Source organism: Onychomys torridus, chromosome 1 (assembly GCF_903995425.1).
Source record: "Onychomys torridus chromosome 1, mOncTor1.1, whole genome shotgun sequence".
NCBI classification, from domain to species: Eukaryota; Metazoa; Chordata; class Mammalia; order Rodentia; family Cricetidae; genus Onychomys; species Onychomys torridus.
Window position 1 is genome coordinate 131,471,940 of NC_050443.1, and position 21,598 is coordinate 131,493,537.

Here is a 21,598-nt window from a genome sequence, read left to right on the forward strand (position 1 = left end):
ACCCAGTAAATAATGGAAGAGGGGTGAGAAATATGTGCTGTTTTAACAGCATCCTGCTAAGGGGCCCTAAAGTGCCAAGTCAAGCTGCCAGCCTCCAGAAAATAGAATTATATAATATTTGATAAGTGTTGGTTGTTGCAGTGGGGAGAAGCCAGAGCCATAGGGCAGCAGTAGAGGAGAAAAGATTTAGATGACAGTAATATATTATTATGAGTGAAAAGCTGATCCAGAGCACATCAGTTACAGGTTGGGAAAAGGAGATCTGCCAATGAGCAGGAAGTCAGCTGTTGGCTGGAACCAAGTATGCTGCTGCTTTTTCAATGACCTTTTTGGTAAAGGCAACATCAATGTTTTAAGGATGAGTGAGGAGAGTTCAGGGGAAAGGATGGAGGGAAAGGAATGGGGGAGGGGACAGAGTCTGTGTGTATGTGTGTGTGTGTGTGTGTGTGTGTGTGTGTGTGTGTGTGTGTCTGTGTGCTGTGATCCACAATGCAAAGAGCAGGCCCTTCAGTTATTTTACTAGATTTTAAATGCTTTAAATTTTTTTTTTGTCCTTTTTATCTTTTAAATACAAAGTCTGCACTGTCCCAGTGCCCAAAGTCTTCCTTTGCACTAAGGTCCAGTAGAGTCTGAGTCTTCAATCAGAACCTCTGTGGTAGCACCGAGTATATCCGAGTTCATGACCAGCCCTTCAGTGCCCCCACTGCTGCCGCTGCCCACAAAGATCTTTCCGTCAGCCATAAGGCTCACCCGTTCTGTTCCACTGCAGTATGACTTAGACATCCCTTCAGCTTCTAGCAGTAGGCACTCTCCAGATGTTGAGTTTCCCAAGGGCTCAGGAAGAAGAGGAAGCCCCTGAGCATCTGCAGGTTGTGTCAAGGGCTCTGGGTTAGTGCCCAAGATATCTGTGCTGGTGATGAGGGCACCTGCATTGGCTGCCAGAGCTTCTGCAATCAGCACCTCAGGGTGACTTTTTGCTTTGTGTGCCACTACGCTGTCCTTCTTCTCAAATTTTTTGCCACAGATATTGCAAGAAAATTGGTAGAAGGAGTCTGCATCATGTTTCTTCATGTGCCAATTAAGGGATGCCTTTTGTCGACAAGTAAATCCACAGATCTCACATCTAAAGGAAATGAATGATCAAGCAGAGAACTATTAAATCAAGTGCCAGGTGAGAACTAAAAAAAATTACATAGACAATAATCCATAGCACATACTTCTTATGAAGGATTAGGAAACCGTTAGATGGAAATCTAACTAAAAATTTGTTTGCAAAGCAACAGCAAACAAACAAAAAAACGAAGTCCTATTCAAGTATATAGGCACCACAAACTGGGTTCCATGACTTACTTCAAAAAGGGGGTTAGGCAGGGTGGCTTTGAAGTGGTTAAGGCAGACTAATAAAAATAATTTATTAAGAACAGCAAAACTAATAAAAAGTCAACAATAACTACCCAATGAATATCTAGTCTTTAATTTAGTAAAAGTAAATAGTGACAACTGAATTGTTTATAAGGGACAAGAAACCTCCAAGAGAGCTAAATGCACTCCTACCCAGATGTTTACTAGTAAGTAAATACTCACTGTAATGGTTTCTCGCCTGTGTGAATCATCCGGTGTACTGCCAGATTGTGGGAACTCTTGAAGGCCCGAGCACAATATTCACAGATATAATCCCTCTGATCTAAGATGAAAAAATAATGTGGTTAATGTTCCATTAACACACCTGCTAAGCATTCTACAGCTTGCAGGTGAGCTAACTTCTGGCAGTCTACAGCACACAACAGGCTCTGCAATGAGTAAATACTTTGAGCAAGCTAAATTTAACAAAATATATTGTTTTGATTTTATTTTTTATCCATGAAGTCAGTCAGTAGAATAAAAATCTCCTTAAAAATATAATTTTAGAAGCCAGTATTACTTTAATACCCAAGCTACGTATAGACACATACAAAAAATAAAACTACAAGCCAATATCCTAGATATACATAGATACAAAAACTAGCAATAAAATACTTGCAAACTGAAAATAGACACATCAAAAAGATAACCCACCATGATCAAGTTGGTTTTATCCCAGAGATGCAGGGATAAGTCAATCAATATATGTAGGTAAACAAATCATATAAATGGGCTTAAAGTAAAAACTCATCACAAGAGCATCTCAATAGAAACATGAAAGTCTTTGACAAACTCCCAAATGCTTTTATGGATAAAAATCCTGAAGAGGGGGCATGGGGATTTAGCTCAGTGGTAGAGCGCTTGCCTAGCAAGCGCAAGGCCCTGGGTTCAGTCCTCAGCTCTGGGAAAAAAAAAAAAAAAAAAAAAAAAAAAAAAATCCTGAAGAGTCAGACTGGAAAGAACAAACCTTAAAATAAAGGTTATATATATAAAAACACAAACCAGGCGGTGGTGGCACACATCTTTAATCCCAGCACTCGAGAGGCAGGTGGATCTCTGCCAGTTCGAGGCCAGCCTGGGCTACAAAGTGAGTTCCAGGACAGGCTCCAAAGCTACACAGAGAAACCCTGTCTCGAAAAACCAAACCAAAACAAAACAAAAAATCAGCCAACAATCTTATAAAACCAGCAGTCCCCAATTCGTGGGTCACGACCCTTTTGGGGATTGAATGACTTTTTCACAGGGGTCGCACGTCAGATATCCTGCATATCAGATATTTATATTATTATTCATAACAGTAGCAAAATTACAGTTATGAAATAGTAATGAAAATAATTTTTATGGTTGGAGGTCACCCCAACATGAGGCACTGCATTAACGGTCACAGCATTAGCGAGGTTGAGAACCACTGTCTTAAATAAAGAAAAAGAAATCAATAAACAATCCCATTAAAATCAGGAAGTATCATAAAAAGGTTTTAGGAGGTAGAGGGTCAAGACAGTTACTGTGAGATAGTCTAAAAAGCAGAGGACACTGGGGGTGGGTGGGTCTGGCAGGAGTTCAGGAGGTGCAGAGGTTGACTATAATCAAGAAATTCTCTAAGAATTAATAAAAATATTTTTTAGAGGTCTCAGCTTAGGATGAACATCTCACAGGTCTAAATTGCATAATTTTTTTGTTTTTATGACCAAATAACAGACAAGTAACTGGTGAAATAGTTTATTTCATCATTACAGATCAGCTGATTGCAATCCACTTGAGAAAAAACTTGGTCCATGGTGACTATCAGGAAACAGAAGGAGAATGCAAGTCCTTAGCTCATTTTCTACTTTCTTCCTTCTTATGCAGTATAGGAATCTAGCTGGAAGTTTAGTGCTGATGCCCATATTCAGAACATCACTAAACTTTTCTAGGAACCTCTGAATAGACACACCTAGAAATGTGTCTGCTAGGTCAATCTAAATTCCCCCATCAAAACAAATAAATAATTATCAAGAACAAGACAGTTCACTATCCTCACTCCTTTTCAATATTGCATGAAACAATAAGGTAGGAGAAGGAAATTAAAAGTGTCAAGTAGGAAAAAAGGTCAAACACTCTCTATCTGCAGATGATACCATATCATGTATAACAAAGATTCCAAAAAGTCTACCATAAAACGTCTACAAACTATAAACTATTTCTGTCAAGTTGTAGGATTAAAAAAAAAAGTCAATTTACAGCTGCCTTTCTTTCTTGCTCTCTCTCTCTCTTTTCCCTTTCTCTCCCTCTCTTTCTTTCTTTCTTTCTGTCTGTCTGTCTGTCTGTCTGTCTCTCTTTCTGTCGGAGCTGAGGACTGAACCCAGGGCCTTGAGCTTGCTAGGCAAGCGCTCTACCACTGAGCTAAATCCCCAGCTCCAGCAGCCTTTCCATATACAACAAATAATGAGATCATGGGACACAGTCTCATCGACAACAGCCTTAAAGAAATTAAAATATCTAGGAATAAACTTAAATATGGAGGTAAAAGACCACTACAATGAAAAGGATACCACTACAATGAATAGAGAGAAATGCCCTAGAAAAATGGAAAGACCTCCGATGAGTAAGGATTAGAATTAATATTGTGAAAAATGACTTTTACCGAAAGACATTTATAGATGTGATGTAATACCAATGAAAATGTTCACAACATTCTTCACAGAAAGTAATAAAAACCCTAACATTCATATGGAACCCCTAAAGAACCTAGACAGCTAAAGCAATCCTGAGCAAAAAAAAAAAAAAATTCTATATTTCAATATATTCTATATTTCATTCTATATTTCAAGATGTACGACACTGACACAAAAATAAACATGTGGATCAATGGAACAAAAGAGAAGATCCAAATATATGTATACATAACTATAGCCATTTGATATTTGAAGATGCTCTGCTGTCTAGCATTATATAAACTTAACACAAGCTAGAGTTTCTTTTTGAAAGAAGAATTTCAACTGAGAAAATAGCCCTAGTAGATTGGCCTGTGGTACTTCAGGCCATGACCGATGATTGCTGGGCCTAGTTCACTGTAGGCAGTGCCATGCCTGGGCAGGTAGTCCTAGGGTTAGCCAGTAAGCAATGTTCTTTTATGGTATCTTTAGTTCCTGCCTCCAAGTTCCTGCCCTGACTTCCTTTGATGGATTGTGATGTTGAAATATAAGGAAAACAAACCCCTTCCTCCCCAACTTGCTTTGGGTCGAGATGTTTTTTTTTTTACAGTAATAATAATTTTTAATTATACAACTATTAAATTATATCTGACTATAAAATTTAATAATAAAAGGATCACAAACACAAAACTAGAGACATCATATTCATGAAATGGTGCTGAGAAAATGAGATGACTACTGAAATCAGGCCCATATTTACCATCTTGCACAAAAATTAACTTCAAATGGACCAAAGACCTCAGTATGAATCATGAAACACTGAAATAGAAGTAAAAGATATAGGTGTAGGAAAGACTTTCTAGATAGGACTCTATTTGTTGAAGAAGAGGTGGTGCTGAAAGGTCTACATATGGCAGCAGGAAGAGACAATGATCTACTCTGCCTGGCTTGAGCTTCTGAGACCTCAAAGCTCTCCTTCAGTAACATATTTCCTCCAACCACATCATGTCTACTCCAATAATGCTACACTTCCCAATAGTGCTAGTTCCTATGAGTCTATGGGGCCATTTTCATTCAAACTTCCATAGGATTGGTTCTCATAAAATCAAAGCTTCTGTACAGCTAAGAAAACAATTGAACGAAGAGGAATCCTATAGAAAGGGCAAGAATCTATGACTCTTATACATTTGACAGAGGATTAATATATAGACTATATAAAGAACAACAACAACAACAACAAAAAACCAAAGAATCAAGAAAATAATCCATTTCAAAAATGGGCTATGGATCAGAACAGAGTTACAAAAGAAGAAATAAAAGTGGCTAAGATACATCATGAAAAGTGTTCATCACCCTCAGCAATTAGAGAAATACAAATGAATATCCCTGCCAGAATGGCTAACAAAACCACTGACAACAAATGCTGAATGGAGAGAGGAACCCTCATCCACTGTTGGAATTGCAAACTGATGCACACACTTTGGAAATCAGCGTGGAGAATCCTCAAAAAGCTAGAAATAAATCTACCAAATGGCACAGCTATTGCATCTGACAATCCCTAAAGAACTTGAAATCCTACTCTATCTACAGGGTAATTGCTTAGTATGTTCACTGCTGTTCTACAGAAGCTACAAAATGGAAACAAACTAAATGTCTTTCAACTGATGAATGAGTAATGAAAGTGTGATCGATCAACCTACCTACCTACCTACACAATGTTTTATTCAGCTGCGAAGAAAAATGAAATCATGAAATTTGCAAGGAAATGGATGGAACTAGAAAAAATATATTGAGTTGGGTAACCCAGATGCAGAGGGACAAAAGTTCTTTATCACTTGTGGTTCCTAGCTCCAAACCTTCAGATGTCAGTATATAAACTGGAATAACCAGGCTAGTCCCAGCACTTAGGAGGCAGTCATCTACATCTCTTCATAAGAGCAGCCTGGTCTACATAGTGAGTTCTAGGTCAGCTGGGTCTATATAGTTAACCTTGTCTCAAAAAGCCAAAATAAAACCCACCCAAACCAAAAATCTAGGTATAAATAAGGAAAACAGAACCTCAATCCTAGTTGTACCAATATTCCAGACACTGAATAAATTGGTTCGGATTTTGTGGTTTGAAAGAGAATGGGCCCTATAGGCTCACATATTTGACTATCTGGTTTCCTGTTGGTGACTCACTGGGGGTGGGCTTTGAAGTTTCGCCCAAGCCAGGCAGTCTCTTTCTTAGTCTGGAACTTGTGGATTAGATGTCAGCTACTTCCCCAAAGCCATGCCTGCCTGCTGCCATGCTCCCAGCCATGACAGTGGACTAACACTCTGACTTTGTAAGCAAGCTCCCAATTAAATGTTTTCTTTAATAAAAGAAAGCACTTTTTCTTTTATAAGAGTTGCACTGGCCACGATGTCTCCTCACAGCAACAGAACAGTAACTAAGACAGACATAAAGTGCATTTCCCATGAGTTTTATTCTTTAAAATATCTTCTTCATAATGAGGAAGATGTTCACATAAAAACAATCTAACATTTAAAAAATCCTCAAATAACAAACATTATAGCTTTCTATTGGAACAAGTTGATCCATATCTAAAACAGTAAACATACTGTTTCAGGTTAAATGTTACCAGTTGTATTTTAAAATAGACAGGCAGCAAGCAGCCTTGGTGGGCAGAAAGTCGTTCACACCCTACAACAGCACTCACATGGAAAGTTTATTGGGGGGGGACGGGGACAGGGGATGGGAGACACAAGAGCTGAGGAGAGAAGAGGAAGAAGAGGAGAGAAAGAAGAGGAGCCAGGAAAGAGGGAAGACAGAAGGTGCAGACGGGGTCTCGTGGGAAGTGGGGGTTGCTCTTAAAGGGGACCTAGTGAATGCACAAATGTTCTATATAGGATGACGCTGTCAGGTCTCTGAGTAAGCTGAAGTACTGCCTGCTTACTGGCCAGGTCCTCAAGGGGCAGGCCAGGTAATACTTAAATGTTAATAATACCCAGATAGTATTTCAAATAAATGTAAATGCCACTTGTATTTCTCTATCTTATTTGCCATCCTGCATCTTCTGCACTAAAGTATTGCCTCATTTCACTGTAATTCCCTTCCTCACCTCAGGTTTCATAGAACTTAAATGAATCTAGCAAAATGTGGAATCAATAACATAAAGGATCACTGTACTATGCTTCTACTACTTTGGCTAGGGAGTCAAAGGACAAAGATATGCTGAATAATTTGCTTTTAATAACCACTACATTTCTATTCCATTTAAAACTACTTGATGCAATCATAGTACAATCATGTGTAAGTTAAGTTGTCAACAGTATCTACTTTAATCCAATACTCCTTCCCAAATAGCTTTAACATGTGTACCAGCCAGATATGGTTAAGTGGCTCACTCAGGAGGCTGAGGAGTGAGCTATGTTTTTCCTCAAATTTGAACATACATAGCAATCACCTTGGAGATACTAATGAATATGCTGATTCATCACATATGAAAGAGGGCTAGCAAAAAACCCAAATGCTGCCAATGCTGGCTATTCTGTGCTGCACACTATACAAGGTCTGAAAATACAGTTCTACCACAGAAACAGCATCACTCATATGTTCCACTTTGTCTTCCTGACAGTCAGCTTAGAACATTCTAGTTTCCATGGAGCACAGCAAATGTGGGGTACCCACTTGATAAGTTACATTTACAAATGGGGCCTGCATATACTAATTTCCAAAGGGAAAGATAACATTCTGAAATTATATTAACCAAATGTAAATATTTGAACCAGATGCATTTTAAAAGTTTCTCATAGTAGATTTGGGGTACTTAGCTCAAATATCTAAGCTGGCTGTCAGGAAGACTTTTCAGTGGGACAAAAACAGAACAGAGAGAGAACAAAAAAAATTGTAGCATGTATTCAGGGCCAATACAGCAGTCCTCCCTGTACTGGCCCCTCAACTGGTATAGTATGAAGAAATGATTGTAGACTTTGGGGAAATTAATGCCCCAACGTTCATATCCTGGTATTTTGCACATGTCTACTATGTTGCAAGTTCTATATAATAAATAGAAACACATGTTATTTCATTTCATTTTTATAACAATCAGTCTGTCACATCGGTACCTGTAATTTATAATTAAGGAAAAGTGAAAAGTAACTGGCCTAAGCGAGAGTATGTACGTCATTATCAGCTAGGGGAGAGACATATTTTTCCAAGGGGGAATTTTTAGTCTTAATGTCCAAGACTGAGGACGATGGAACACATGCAATTATCAAGTGTGAGATGCATCCGTTTAGTACTATATATTATTAATAGGCAACTCTATGTTTAAAACAGAATTTCATCCAGATTGTCAGTGGCTCTAAATGAATAGAATTTGAGCCTATTCCATAATACACATTAGTCAGCTTCTGTTTTTGAGTTATTTCTATAGGAATTAGCAAACAAATTCAGTAACTACCTTTTATGATGATCTCCACACATACAATCACCTCGAGCTATTTAATAGAAAAACATACAGGAAAGCAAACCCCTTTACTGTTTAGGATTTCTCATTAATATTCATTCTACTTTTATCCCTAATAGCTACTACCAAGTTTCTATCTTTTTTGATAAGTATCTACTTGAAGCAGAGTTGAAAGATTCTGTTTGTTTAATTAGGTGATCATTGGCAAATTTACTAATTCTTCTAAACTTTTGGTTTCGTATAATTGAAGTTACAGCCAGGTATCTTTTGAGATTGCTCTCCACTTTATTCTTTGAGGCAGGATTGCTCAAAGAACCCAGAGAGCACTGATTCCTGCTAGTTAGCCAGATTGCCCTAAAGATGCTATTTCTCAAGTGTTAGGATTACCGGACGTCATCTACTTGGCTTTTACATGGGTCCTAGAGTATCTGCTCTCTGGTCCCCATGCTTGTAGGGCAAGCACTTTATCCCAACAACAAGGTTATTTTAAGACTAGAAAACCAATGAACATCAACCCAATACATGGGAAACTATGGTAGGATGGGTTGAAGTTTGAGGCCAGCCTGGTCTCCACAGTGAGTTCCACTACAGCCAAGGCTTCTTAATGAGATCTTTTATCTCCTCTATCCCCAGCTCTTAAAACAGGTTCTGTCCATACAATCCAGTCTGGCCTACAACTCCGGCTTTAGTTTTCCCAGTGCTGGGGATTGTAGGTGTGTGAGCCCAAGCCCAACTCAAAATTGGTATATTAAATTTTTATATGTTTATATTTTATTAACATTTATTTTCCTAACTTTCTCCCATGCTTCTCGGCTAGGACCTTTTAAGAAGACTTGTATTAGAAAAATCTTGCTACATTACCAGACTATATGCACAAACTGCAGCTCACTTGGCTACATGATAAACCGTTTACCTAGAAATGTACCTGTATGATGTTTGGCATGTCGCAGAAGTTGTTTCTGGAGCCTGAAGAGTCGTCCACAGGAGGGATGGGGGCATACATATTTTTTTTTCAGCAAATGCTGGTATTTAATGTGGTGCTAAAAAAGCAAAAGGAAAGTGAAAAGGAAAACTAAGTTTTCTCAACATTCTTTTTTTTTCCTAAATCAAAAAGGTTCTAAAGGTAAACTAGCAGAGTAAAATGGTAAAGAACACAAGGTATGAAACAGACCTGCATCTGCACTTGTCACTCACTAGCAATGTGATCTTAGATGTACTTAAACATTTCAAGTTCTAGTTTTCATTTGCAAAATAAAAACACAATAGTGGGTATACCAAACGGCACACACCAAGACCAAAACCCAGTAGCTATTACTGTAATGAAACTATATTCAAAAGTAAGGTCTTAGTTTCATATTTGCTGCTAAAGACTAACAGGAATTTACAAAGCAGCACTTCACTACTTCAATTCCCTGTTTCCTGCCAGACTTGTACATTACCCCCAAACCCAGCCAATTAAATATCTATTCATTTAAAGGAAAACTTAAAAAGACCAAAAAAAAAAAAAAAAATCAAAAATCATTTTGTACTATCTCAAAGAAATCACTAGTTTGAATGCTATATTCATTTTGTTCTAATATATACTAAAGTTAAAATCTATTTTTCTGTGTCTTTGTGTATTGTTTCAATAATCTGTTATAGAAGACTTCTTCATACCATTTTGGAACATAATGTAACACTGTAAAAATCCAGGAAGTCCTGTACTTGGGCTCAGGTTTTTCAATTCTTCATTAGTATTTCTTTAATAGAATGTGCTAAGGTTTAAGCGTATCCCATAGGGTTCCTATGTTGAAAATTTAAGTCTTCAATGTAATAAACACTGAGATATATTGTCTTCACAAACGGATTAAAGTTGTTAACAAAGTGAACTCAGATCCCCATTTTCTCCTCATGCTTCCTTCTTGTCCTTCGGCCTTATACTCTGTGATGAGGTAAGAAGATCCCTTTCCAGACGCTGGTACCACATTCTTAAGACTTCTAAGGGAGTCAGAACCAAAAGCCAATACATTTGTTTTTTAAATTACTATTCTCAGGTATTCTGTTAAAGAAGTACTAGTGGAATAAAGATGATTTATTCAATTTTATATTTAGGAATATTTTTCTTCACATTTTATATCAGTATTTACAAATGCAACACAAATTGACATCTTAGGAGACAAGTAAGGAACATTGTATGAAAAACTGTCTTGTGTAACAACTTCACTGACCTGCAAATAGCGAGGGTGAGCAAGAACAGTCCCACATCCTTCCATCTCACAACGGACATATTGGATTGGAGGTTTTTTCCTATTACCAAAATGTTAGAAAAAAAGTTAGCAAGAGAATTGGTATTCTATATACAGTGTGATAATAGAGGTCTCATATAAATTAAAATATCTACAGTAATACATAGGTTTCACAAAATTTGTATTCAAGTAATCAAACTGCCAAATGCTTGATAGTTTAATATAGCATGAATAAGCTAGCAAGCTATAAAGTACCGAGGATTTTAGATGACTAAGCATCCTTCAATGAAAATGAAAACACACCATCTGTGCATCACGGACACTAAGGAAACCACATTTGTAAAAATTTTCAATAAGCCACACCTCCTCTGCTTATGAAAGTACTCAAACACCTATCAAAGACTTAAGGTATAAAAAAGGAGCAGAAATGCCTCACCTCCTTTTGGGTAACCGTGGACTTTTGTCATCTTTTCTCCTTCTCCCTCTCCTATAATTTAAGGAAGAATAGTTTACTAAGTATTCTAGACAGAAGCTTACAGATATAAGGACAGCTGAAGCATACTCTAGGGGCCAAAGAACAGGAGGCAGACATAGAGTATAACCAACAACACAAAAAAACAAAGGCATCTGGCCATCAAGCCATATTTACTCTGAGGTAATTCCACTCATAAATTATTCTTTATTTTGGAGTAAACGAGCATTACTATGGAATATCTGACTAAATTTCAATGTTAATACTTGAAGGCTAGTTATAGTAAAGAGTTCACCATCTAAATGCAATTAATCAAAAAAGACAATCAAGAAGATAATATAACAATCTTATTTCTGCAACAAAGTGTAGACCACTTGGAAAGTTTTTACAGAATCAACGCTTCTGCATCATTTAACCTATTAGTTTTTGAGAACACACATTTGAGATTTTTTTCCCCCTGGCTTTCTCTATTCCCTCTGTATCCCCAGAGACTGTCTTTTGCTCATTTGGACTTACATGAGCAATTTACACACACCTTTTGTGTACTTGGTATTTTATTTGAGAGGGTCTCATTATATAGCCCCGGGTGGGCTGTAATTAGCTATGTAGATTAGGTTGGACTCCCAAGTGCTGGGATTAAATGCATGTGGCTCCATGCCCAAATATGTGTGTATGCATGTGTGCACGTGCATACACACTCTTATGTATCTTGAAGTCTGTCTACTAGTGGTTTTAAAAGGAAGGTTTCCACTTCTTGTAGAAACTGCCTACTCACTTCCTAGGAGGCTCCTCATCTTCCCTAATTTCATTCTCTTCTTCTTTCACCTCTACTTCTACTTCGACTTTAATTTCTTTCTTTTCTTTCTCTTCTTTCACCTTCCCTGATTTTCTCCGTGGCTTTGGGGTTTCCCTGAAAACAGAAAAACATCAATACAAATATTCTAACAAAGACTTCATTAAAGGTAGCGTATGATACCAGGTTAAAGTTTAGTATTTATCATTATCTCATTATTCTGAAGCTGTGATCCTTAGCGTACAAGTCACAACTTATCAACTGTCCACACCTCAACCCCCACAGCAAGGATGTATATATAGTATATCCATGGGTAAATACTGCTTTATTCTGGCTAATTTTGTGTCCACTTGACACAAGCTGGAGTCATCTGAAAGGAGGGAACCTCCACTGGGAAAATGCCTCCTTAAGGGGGAAAACCAAGCCCATTGTGGATGTGACCAACCCTGGGCTAGTGGTACTGAATTCTGTAAGAAGGCAGGCTGAGGAAGCCATGATGAGTAAGGTAGGAAGGAAGCAGTATCCCTTCATGGCCTCTCCATCAGCACCTATATCCAGGTTCTCACTCTGCTTGAGTTCCTGTCCTGACTTCCTTTAGTGATGGTCAACAGGTATGGAAGAATAAGTCAAATAAACCCTTTCCTCCCCAACTTGCTTTTGGTCATCATTGGTCTTCATAGCAACAGTAATCCAAACTCAGGCAGGCCAAAATCATAAAAATCAAACCTCACTATAGTTGCAAAGAGAAATAAGATACTGAGCGAAACAATCTACTAAATAGTATAGTTAATATTAAAGTTCAATAGATCAAAGAGAGGGTTATGAGAGTAAATTGTTATAGTTGGAAAGCAATCATTCATTTAAAATTATTTTTATGTTAATCTTGCAACAAAAATAAAACAAACATATTCAACCATGTATTCCTATTTTTCACTAGCATATACAGTAAAATTTCAAACATGCCTTTCAAGGTGAGGCTTGTAGGTCTCATCTCTTGGGTCATCTTTGAATGGTATTTCCTCTTCACTGACTAACATCTCTTCTTCCTCCTCCTCTTCCTCATCACTACTAAAAATAAGCAAACAAATGATAAATTCTGGCTCCAAGGACTATCTGATAGGACTGAATTAGAATACCTAGACACAGCCAATCACATTACCTAAAATTTTTATCCTTATGATCTGATTGGACTACATTCTAAGCTCCTTTTTTATGAGCAATACTTAGAACTCAGACTCCACAAATAAGATATACTATAACATTTTTAAGTAAAAACAAGAAATAATTGCCCAATGGCATGAAGACTTAGACAACTGAGTTTGTAATTCTATGTCTGATAAAAAAGACAAAAGACTTAATCAATATTAAATTACCAACGTACCATGAAAGACACTGGCGAAACACTTGTATTTCTGTGCCAACAAAGAGTAAGTTTACCCAGAGAATAAACTCAATACATGCTTTTGGAACTAGGAAACAAAGTTTTGTGTTTTACAGTCCATTTAAAATTAAATGTGGAATATTAAGTGTGATATATTAAAAATGAAGTTAAGAGCTCAAAATTCTATCAAATAAAAAATGTTTCAATCATTTAATGCAATTGAGTATTCAAAGATTTAAGTATGAAATAAACTTTGTACCTAACGCCACCGGGAGACTGATGTTCTTCTGGAACGTCTAGGAAATAAAGCAAAATTTATTGAGAAACACACACAAGACATTTTCTTTTTATAGCCAAAGATCAAGTGAAATCACTGAAGTAGTTCTGTAAATGGAGACTATCTACAATGTATCTAAAACAAATCCTAGCTACATTATCACCTGTCCCCAGAAATTTAGACATTTAGGTAAATGCTAAGTATTACATTTAAGATTAAAGAACCAATTAGGCATTGGAGTAATAATACTATATTTGCACCGTACCATAATCAAGCTGATCTGTAACTGGTTCTGACTTGCAGACAAGTTGCAATGAACCAGTCTTGGACCTAGAGCTGCGAGTATTCTCAGTGTCTCGAAGGCGAGAGATTGATGTTCTGCTACTACTGCGCCAGCCCCGGCTAGGTCTAGTTGCAGAAATGGAAACTTCCTGAGGGAGGACAGAATCATCTTCTTTCTCTTCCTTGGGATCTAGATGAAAACATAATTCTTTTAAAGTTTTCAGTTAACCAGGAAAATACACCCCCCCACACACACTTTATTAATAAAAAACAAAACAAGAGGACATTGAAATAACATGGGTCTTTATTTGAGCTTTGTGGTGGTTTGAACTGGAATGACCCACATAGGCTCATATATTTAAATGTTTCATTATCATGGAGTGGTACTATTAGTGTGTCCTTGTTGGGGTTGGTGTGGCCTTGTAGGAGGAAGTATGTCACTGGTGGGTGGGCTTTGGGGTTTCAAATGCTCAAGCCAGGCCCAGTATCTCTCTGCCTGTGGATCTGGATATAGAGCTCTCAGTTACTTCTCTAGCACCATGTCTATCTGTATGCCACCACCCTTCCTGCGATGACAACAATGGACTAAACCTCTGAACCTGTAACCAAGCTCCAAGAAAATGCTTTCCTTTATGAGAGTTGCCACCATGGTCATGGTGTTTCACCACACAAGAGTGGTAAGTAGTATTCCTACAATCTACCACTTAGGCTCAGATAGAAGAAGGATCATGACTTAAGGCCACTGGGATTATAAACAAACAAACAAACAAACCCAAAGGTGATTGCCCACTAGAACTGAATGGTCAGAATTCTCTGCTGAAAACACCATATACTTAGGTTACAAGACAAAAATCAAGGTGGAACTGAATTGGATGCTTTGCCTTCTGCTGACTCAACTTTATAGGGCTGAAAGGTGTTATGCACACTGCTGGGAAAAGTCATCAAGTCTCCTTCAGTTGTGGACCCTGCATTCTACAATACTGATCCACAATACTGCCAGACAAGATATACCCATTTGTATAACAGTGGCATATCAATTGCTTTCTGAACTAGATTTGAGGCTCATTCCATCAGAGGGAAACCATGCTTATTATGGACAACCTGGTCAAAGTCCCTCAGCTGGTTGGAAGGTGGGATATGTTGTAGGTGGGGTAACCTATTAGTTGTTTTCCTAACCAGACATGTCAAATTGCTTTCATTTATGTTTACATCTAGTGATTAGTGCTTTCTCAGCTTTGATTAGACAAGTTTCTTTTTGCAGTGAGCAGTAGGTTAATATAGAGACCCTTAACTGGTCAAAGTGCTCAGAGTAAGTGACTGTTGAGGGCTCAGCCACTGTCCAGGACATCTATATTATCCACTCCAAGGCTCAGGGAAGGGAGGGAAGAATCATGGGAAACTGTGTTGTGAAATGCTATGTCCTGAATCTGACATGGCTACTGCACTCAAAAAAAAAAAGCACAGTGGCTGTAGTTATCTTCCTAAGACTGGGATCTTCAACATAAGGTCTCACTTGTCTTTAAGGAGGCAGTTAATACTTGCTGGGGTAGGGGCAGTAATACTGCCCCAGTACATGGCCACTCTGCAAGCTGCCCTTATACCAATGCTCATGCAAGCAACCCTAATTAAATGTAGTGGTATGCATCTATGTGCGTGTACACACACACACACACACACACACACACACACACACACACACACACACACACACAGACACACTAAAGCAGCACTTATCCTAACATTGCTACCCTATGTAAAATACTTTTCATTGCCCAACAGTACTTTATTTACTAAAAATGCATGTAAAATAGACCCAAGAAATTAATTCATGGAATTCTCACCATTAGCTCTAAGTTAAATTAAGAAAGTAGTCTCAGAAGGGGGACCAGAACTTGGGGACACAAAAAGAATGATAGTTCTGGATATTTCAGTAATTGTAATGTTGCAAAGAATTACTTAAAAGGATTTTCCTAACAGGAATGCCTTTCCTTGATGCTAAATTTCACTTAGAATCACACCATGGATTTAAATTCATATGTACAATAACCTCATGGTAAAGTTTAGTTTCCGTATTATTCTATTTCAGGCTCTGTAAGACACTGTATATAGGTGCACAAACAATTTTATATTAGTTTATATTTTCTCACATTTTTAGGGTGAATGAAACGAGGTGGGCTTTTTACACAGCATTTAAGACTTTAGCACTAGCTTAAGTATCCAGAATACATACAGCTAGTAAATAAAGGTAGTTTTTATATTTAGAAGCAAACCCACATGGACAGTAGATATCCTTTTAATAAATTCACAATGTAAAAACCTTTCTAAAAATAATGTAAAAATTAAGGTAACACCTGACCGCATAATTATAAAATACAGCAAAAGTTAAACAGGAGTAAAGTCTATTTAATAATAGCCTAATAGAAAATGACACCTCAGGAAAAAAATTACAGAATGGGAGAAAAATATTTGCAAATTATGTCTGCTACAATACTTTAAATACATAAAATGCACCTTTCAATTTAACAAAAAGGCATAACTAGAAACATAAGCAAAAGGTATGAACAAACATGTCATTAAAGATAAACAAGCTAAAACAAACAAACAAAATCCCCAAAAAACAAAAACCAAAACCAAAATCAGTCATTAATGAAAAGCAAACTAAAAGCCTGATGAGACCATAAATAATTTAATACTGATTAGGATGGTTATAAAAAAGAAGAGTGTTGGAGAGAATCCAGAGAAACTGGAACCCTTGTACAATGCAAACAGATGTAAGACTGGGCAGGAAAACAGAAGATTCTCAAAAACGTCAACACCAAATTACATATGATCCAACAGTTCCTAGTTCATGTTATGATTTGGATATAATGGTCCTTCTCCCCCAAGACTCAGGTACTCAAAACTAAGTCTTTTAGTTTCAACAGCTTCAATGCTGAGCCTTGACAAGCAATGGAATCATGACAGCTCTAACTTCAGTGAATTAATCCACAGATGAATTCATGCCTTAGTAGACTGTTAGGAAGTGGGCCTGCCTTCTGGCTGCTATAAAGCATTTTTCCTTCACTGTAATAAAGTGGCAGCCTATACAATGGGAAAAGATTTTTACCAACTCCACATCCGATAGACAAATGCCCAAAATATATAAGAACTCAAGAAACTTGATCTAAAAAAAAAAATCTAATAAAATAATTGGTTTCTTAAATTGATAGCAAGGCTCCATTATTGATGACAACTTCCACATAATTCACTGAACATGGAGAGGATGAGCTGGTACCTACATAGAACCTTCATCCTTATGTTCTTTCTAGTGTATGTGGTATGGGAACATACTCTGCAGGCTACCAAAAGAGAAATGTAAACAGCAACCTGACATAAAACCTTTGATCTACAATGGTCAGTCTGACTGGAAAATTACACTAGGGCAATGGTGGCACAATTCTGTGAGAATTATCAACCAATGTCTGTTTGGACTTAAGGCCCACTCTGTGAGATGGAATCCATACCCAATACAGCTTGGGTGACCAAGAACCAGAGACTAGATAGCCCAGTGACCTAGGGTAAAACCAAACACTATTGGTCTAAAAAAAAAGAAAGGTAACAATAAATGACTCCTAATGATATTCTGCTATACTCACTGATCAGTGCCTTACTCCGTCATCTTCAGAGCAGTCTCCTATAACATGGGAACAAATACAGAAACCCACAGCCAGACATTATACTGAGAGACAGACCTCGGAACACAGCTCTAAATGGGATGTCTCCATCAAATCCCTCCCCTCAGAGCTCAGGGAACCTCATGGAAGAAGAGGCAGAAAGAGTTTAAGAGCCAGAGGGGATGGAAGATATCAGAACAAGGCCCCTTTAAAGCACTGAATAAAGGTCATATGAACTCATAGTGACTTAAGCAGCAAGCACAGGCCTGACATAGAAATGCACCTGGTCCTCTGCATATATATTATTAAAGCTTTCAGTTCAGTATTTTTATGGGACCCCTGAATGTGTGAATGAGTGGGGTCTCTTGATTCTTGTGATTTTTCATGGGGTCCTTTTCCTTCTGTTGGTTTGCCTTGTCCAACTTCAACAAGATGGGTTTTGTTTTATTTTACTGAATTGGTTGAAGCCTGTTCTGTTCTAACGAGAGATAGAAAGGGAATGGATACAGATAGGAGAGGAGGTAGGGAGTATGAGAGATGAGTAGAGGAAAGGGAAACTATATTCAGGATACACTGTATGAGGAAAGAATCTATCTTTAATAAAAGGGGACAATAGGACTGGAGAGATGGCTCGCTCAGTGGTTAAGAGCACTGGCTGCTCTTACAGAGGACTCAGGTTCAATTCCCAGCATTCACATAGCAGCTCACAACTAACTGTCTATAACTCTGATTCCAGGAGATCTGGCACCCTCACAGATAGATATACATGTAGGCAAAACACCAATGTACATAAAGTAAAAATAAATTATTAAAAAATAAATAAATTGCTGGGTGGTGGTGGTGCACGCCTTTAATCTCAGCACTCGGGAGGCAGAGGCAGGCGGATCTTTGTGAGTTCGAGGCCAGCCTGGGCTACCAAGTGAGTTCCAGGAAAAGCGCAAAGCTACACAGAGAAACCCTGTCTCGAAAAATAAACAAACAAATAAATAAATAAAAGGGGAAAAATAATTATGACTCACTACAGGCCCAGAAACACAGGCCAAATGATAATAGATGCAAATCTTTGAAACAAGGAGCCAAAATAAATCTTTTCTTTTTGTAAATTGTTTTCTCAGCAATTTTCTTAGTAAAGACAAGTCACATGTCAAAATGTGAAAACAGGGATTTAATTAAACAAATGCTTATATAGAAATTGTATATTATCACAATTCATGATGGCCAAAATGTGTTAATAACCCAATCAACAGAAGGTTGTGTATCTAAACTATGAGTTACTTCTGTGTCTACCTATCAAATGGCCAACACAATGGAGGAAAATTTACCTTTGCTCAATTTCAGCTCATTATGGCAGGAAGATGTGGCAACAGATGCAAGAGGCAGATTCCCACATCATAGGACAGACTGAAGAAACATAAATTGCAGCTAGAACCAGGGACAGGTTTAACTTTTTGAGGCCTGCTTCCAGCAACCTAATTATATTTATTAGTCAGGCCCCATCCCCTGAGCCTTCAAGATAGTGTGAGAAGCAGGAAAACAAACACAAAAACATGACCCTTAAAAAAGTGTGCTATGCAATAAACACCAGACACAAAAGTCACACATTATATGACTCTATTTATATAAAATATTCAGAAAAGGACAATCTACAGAGAGTAGAAATTACTATTTGAGGTAGGGAATGGAGTCAGGATTGAGGAGAGGAGGAATATTACTCTTAAATAGTATAGTGCTCCTCTTTGGTGGTAATGGAAACACCTGGAATTTAGACAGGAGTCCATGGTTGTACAATACTGTAAATATATTGTCTTAGTGTTTAACTGCTGTGAAGAGATGCTACAACCAAGGCAACTCTTTTAAAAGAAAGAATTTAATTGGGCTTGCTTACATTCTGAGGCTTATTTAGTCCATTATTGTTATGGTGGGAACCAGGGAGGCATGTAGACAGACACGGTGCTGGAGAGGTAGCTGAAAGTTCTACATGAGCATCAGCAGGCAGTAGAAAGAGTCACTTGGCCTGGCTTGGGCTTCTGAAACCCCAAAGCCCACCCCCAGTGACACACTTCCTTCAACAAAGTCACAGCTACTCCAACAGGGCTACAAGTCGATGGGGGGGGGGGCGGAATAGCGAAGGTGAAAGAAGACAATTGGACAAGAGTGGTCAGTTTTGTGAACTGAGCCAAGACACTGACACTAGCAACAGGAATGTTTTTTCTAATTCTCCTAAGCAGCAAGATGAAGCAGCTAAATAGAATTCCAGGAATTGGAGCCATTTGGCCATGGTGAAATATAATAGATGGGGCATCCCAATATTTAGTTCTCGGACTTTCAGGTTATCTCAGGCTTTGAAAAGCTAAATACAGCTAATATCTGGTTCTTTGCTGAAACAGGATGTGTTTAGTTGAGTTAGAAACTGGTGTAAAAGTCTTTCTAGATCTTAACTGTCTTATGGAGAATTAGCAAACCTCAAATACCTACCTAGTGCCAGCAATTATTTTTCCCATTTCTCTAAATATAGTTCATGTAACCCTACCAAATAATTTTTTAAAATCTTTACAGACCAAGAAGAGGAAAGCAAGTAACAAATTTCCTCATGCTCACTCACACACTAAGTTATAGAGCTCACAACTGAAGAGTACAGAAAAGTCCAAAGTCTACATCCTTCCACTCTAGGTACCTAACCACAGACGAGGAACGAACATGAGGGGTCAATGTAAACTTCCTTCGGATTTGATAATTTACTACTCGACAAGGGCCAAGATCCAATCTATAAAATGCAGTGACTTAAAAAGACCCATAAGAAAGATGTACATGATAATTTACAATCTTAAAACAAAATGGGAAGAATTTTTTTTTTTTCTGTGAACACAAACCAGGAGAAAAGGTGATGGATTTTCAAACCACAAGAAATTACATAACCCACAATCTTGTCCAAGTTCACTTATTCTTTTCCTTTTTTTTTGTTTGTTTGTGTTCTGTAGGTAAAGACAGGCCAGTCTCCAATCGAGTATTTGTAGTCGAAGATGACCGTATCTGATCCTGAGTGCTGAGATTTAGGTGAGCAACACCATTAATATAGGGAGCTGGGAACTGAACTCTGGAAAGGCTTCTAGCATGCAAGACACGCTACCAACTGAGCTGCATCCTCAGCTAGATGGTTCTCTTATTTTGAGTTAGACTCTATTGGTGTATATATGTTATCACTTAAATTAGACTCTTATCTCTAGTTATCGCTGCTTACTACTATTTCAGTACAGAAACATAAAAAAGTATAAATTTAATAAACATACACATTCTTATGTGATATTAAAAGTTTAGGACAAAACAACACAATTATCATAGAGCCTTTGACTTTCATAGTACAACATTAGGTAAATTAGTTCCGTTTCTTAAAAAAGCACCAAAAGGCTGGTTTTACTTTCTCTTTAAAAGTAGCACTTAATTTGTGTTCATTAACTCAATGGCCTCTTTACTTGACAGTTAGCTCAATGTTTAATAGATATCCCTGGACTCCAAAGGATAAATAAGTAACAGCTAGATGACAGTGTAACATGAACTGCTAAACAGATTACTAATCTAAAAAAAACAAAAAAACAAAAAAAACAACAACAAAAAAAAACCCCAAAAAACCTGGAGCCAGATATTGGGGTGAAAGCTGAAAGAGCTCCTTTTTTTTTTGAGCTGAGGATTGAACCCAGGGCCTTGTGCCTGCTAGCTCTACCAGTGAGCTAAAAAATCCCCAACCCAAGAGCTCTTGTCTTTGAGACAGAGTACCATGTAGTCAGCTGGCTTGAACTCTCCACAAAGTTATGGTGGATCTGAACTCCTGATCTTCCTGCTTCTGTCTCTCAAATGCTGGATTACAAATGTGCTACCACACCTGGCTTCAGATCTGCAGTATACACAGAGGAAGAGCTTGATGGCAACTCTTGTAATCCTAACACTTAGGAGGGTAGGGCAAAATGATCCCACAAATTTGAGGTCAGCCTAGGCTACACAGGAAGACTTTGTCTCAAAAATGAAACAGTGA

At 37.8% G+C, this 21,598-nt stretch overlaps 1 protein-coding gene across 4 annotated transcripts in view; it reads right to left on the bottom strand.

Moving 5' to 3' along the window:
• Positions 1-430: 430 nt before the first annotated feature.
• Positions 431-21,598, bottom strand: part of Zfp91 (ZFP91 zinc finger protein, atypical E3 ubiquitin ligase) — a 33,278-nt gene continuing 12,110 nt past the window's right edge. For 3 of the 4 annotated variants that reach the window (XM_036206417.1, XM_036206440.1, XM_036206431.1), the window contains 9 exons: positions 13,902-14,108; positions 13,619-13,655; positions 12,942-13,046; positions 11,961-12,095; positions 11,150-11,200; positions 10,696-10,774; positions 9,414-9,528; positions 1,585-1,684; positions 431-1,123 (listed from right to left, as the gene is read on the bottom strand). In XM_036206417.1, the coding sequence (XP_036062310.1) occupies positions 613-1,123; positions 1,585-1,684; positions 9,414-9,528; positions 10,696-10,774; positions 11,150-11,200; positions 11,961-12,095; positions 12,942-13,046; positions 13,619-13,655; positions 13,902-14,108 (1,340 nt within the window). In that variant the 3' untranslated portion in view covers positions 431-612. The remainder of the gene's footprint in view (positions 1,124-1,584; positions 1,685-9,413; positions 9,529-10,695; positions 10,775-11,149; positions 11,201-11,960; positions 12,096-12,941; positions 13,047-13,618; positions 13,656-13,901; positions 14,109-21,598) is intronic. The other variant, XM_036206421.1, reaches the window with a different exon arrangement.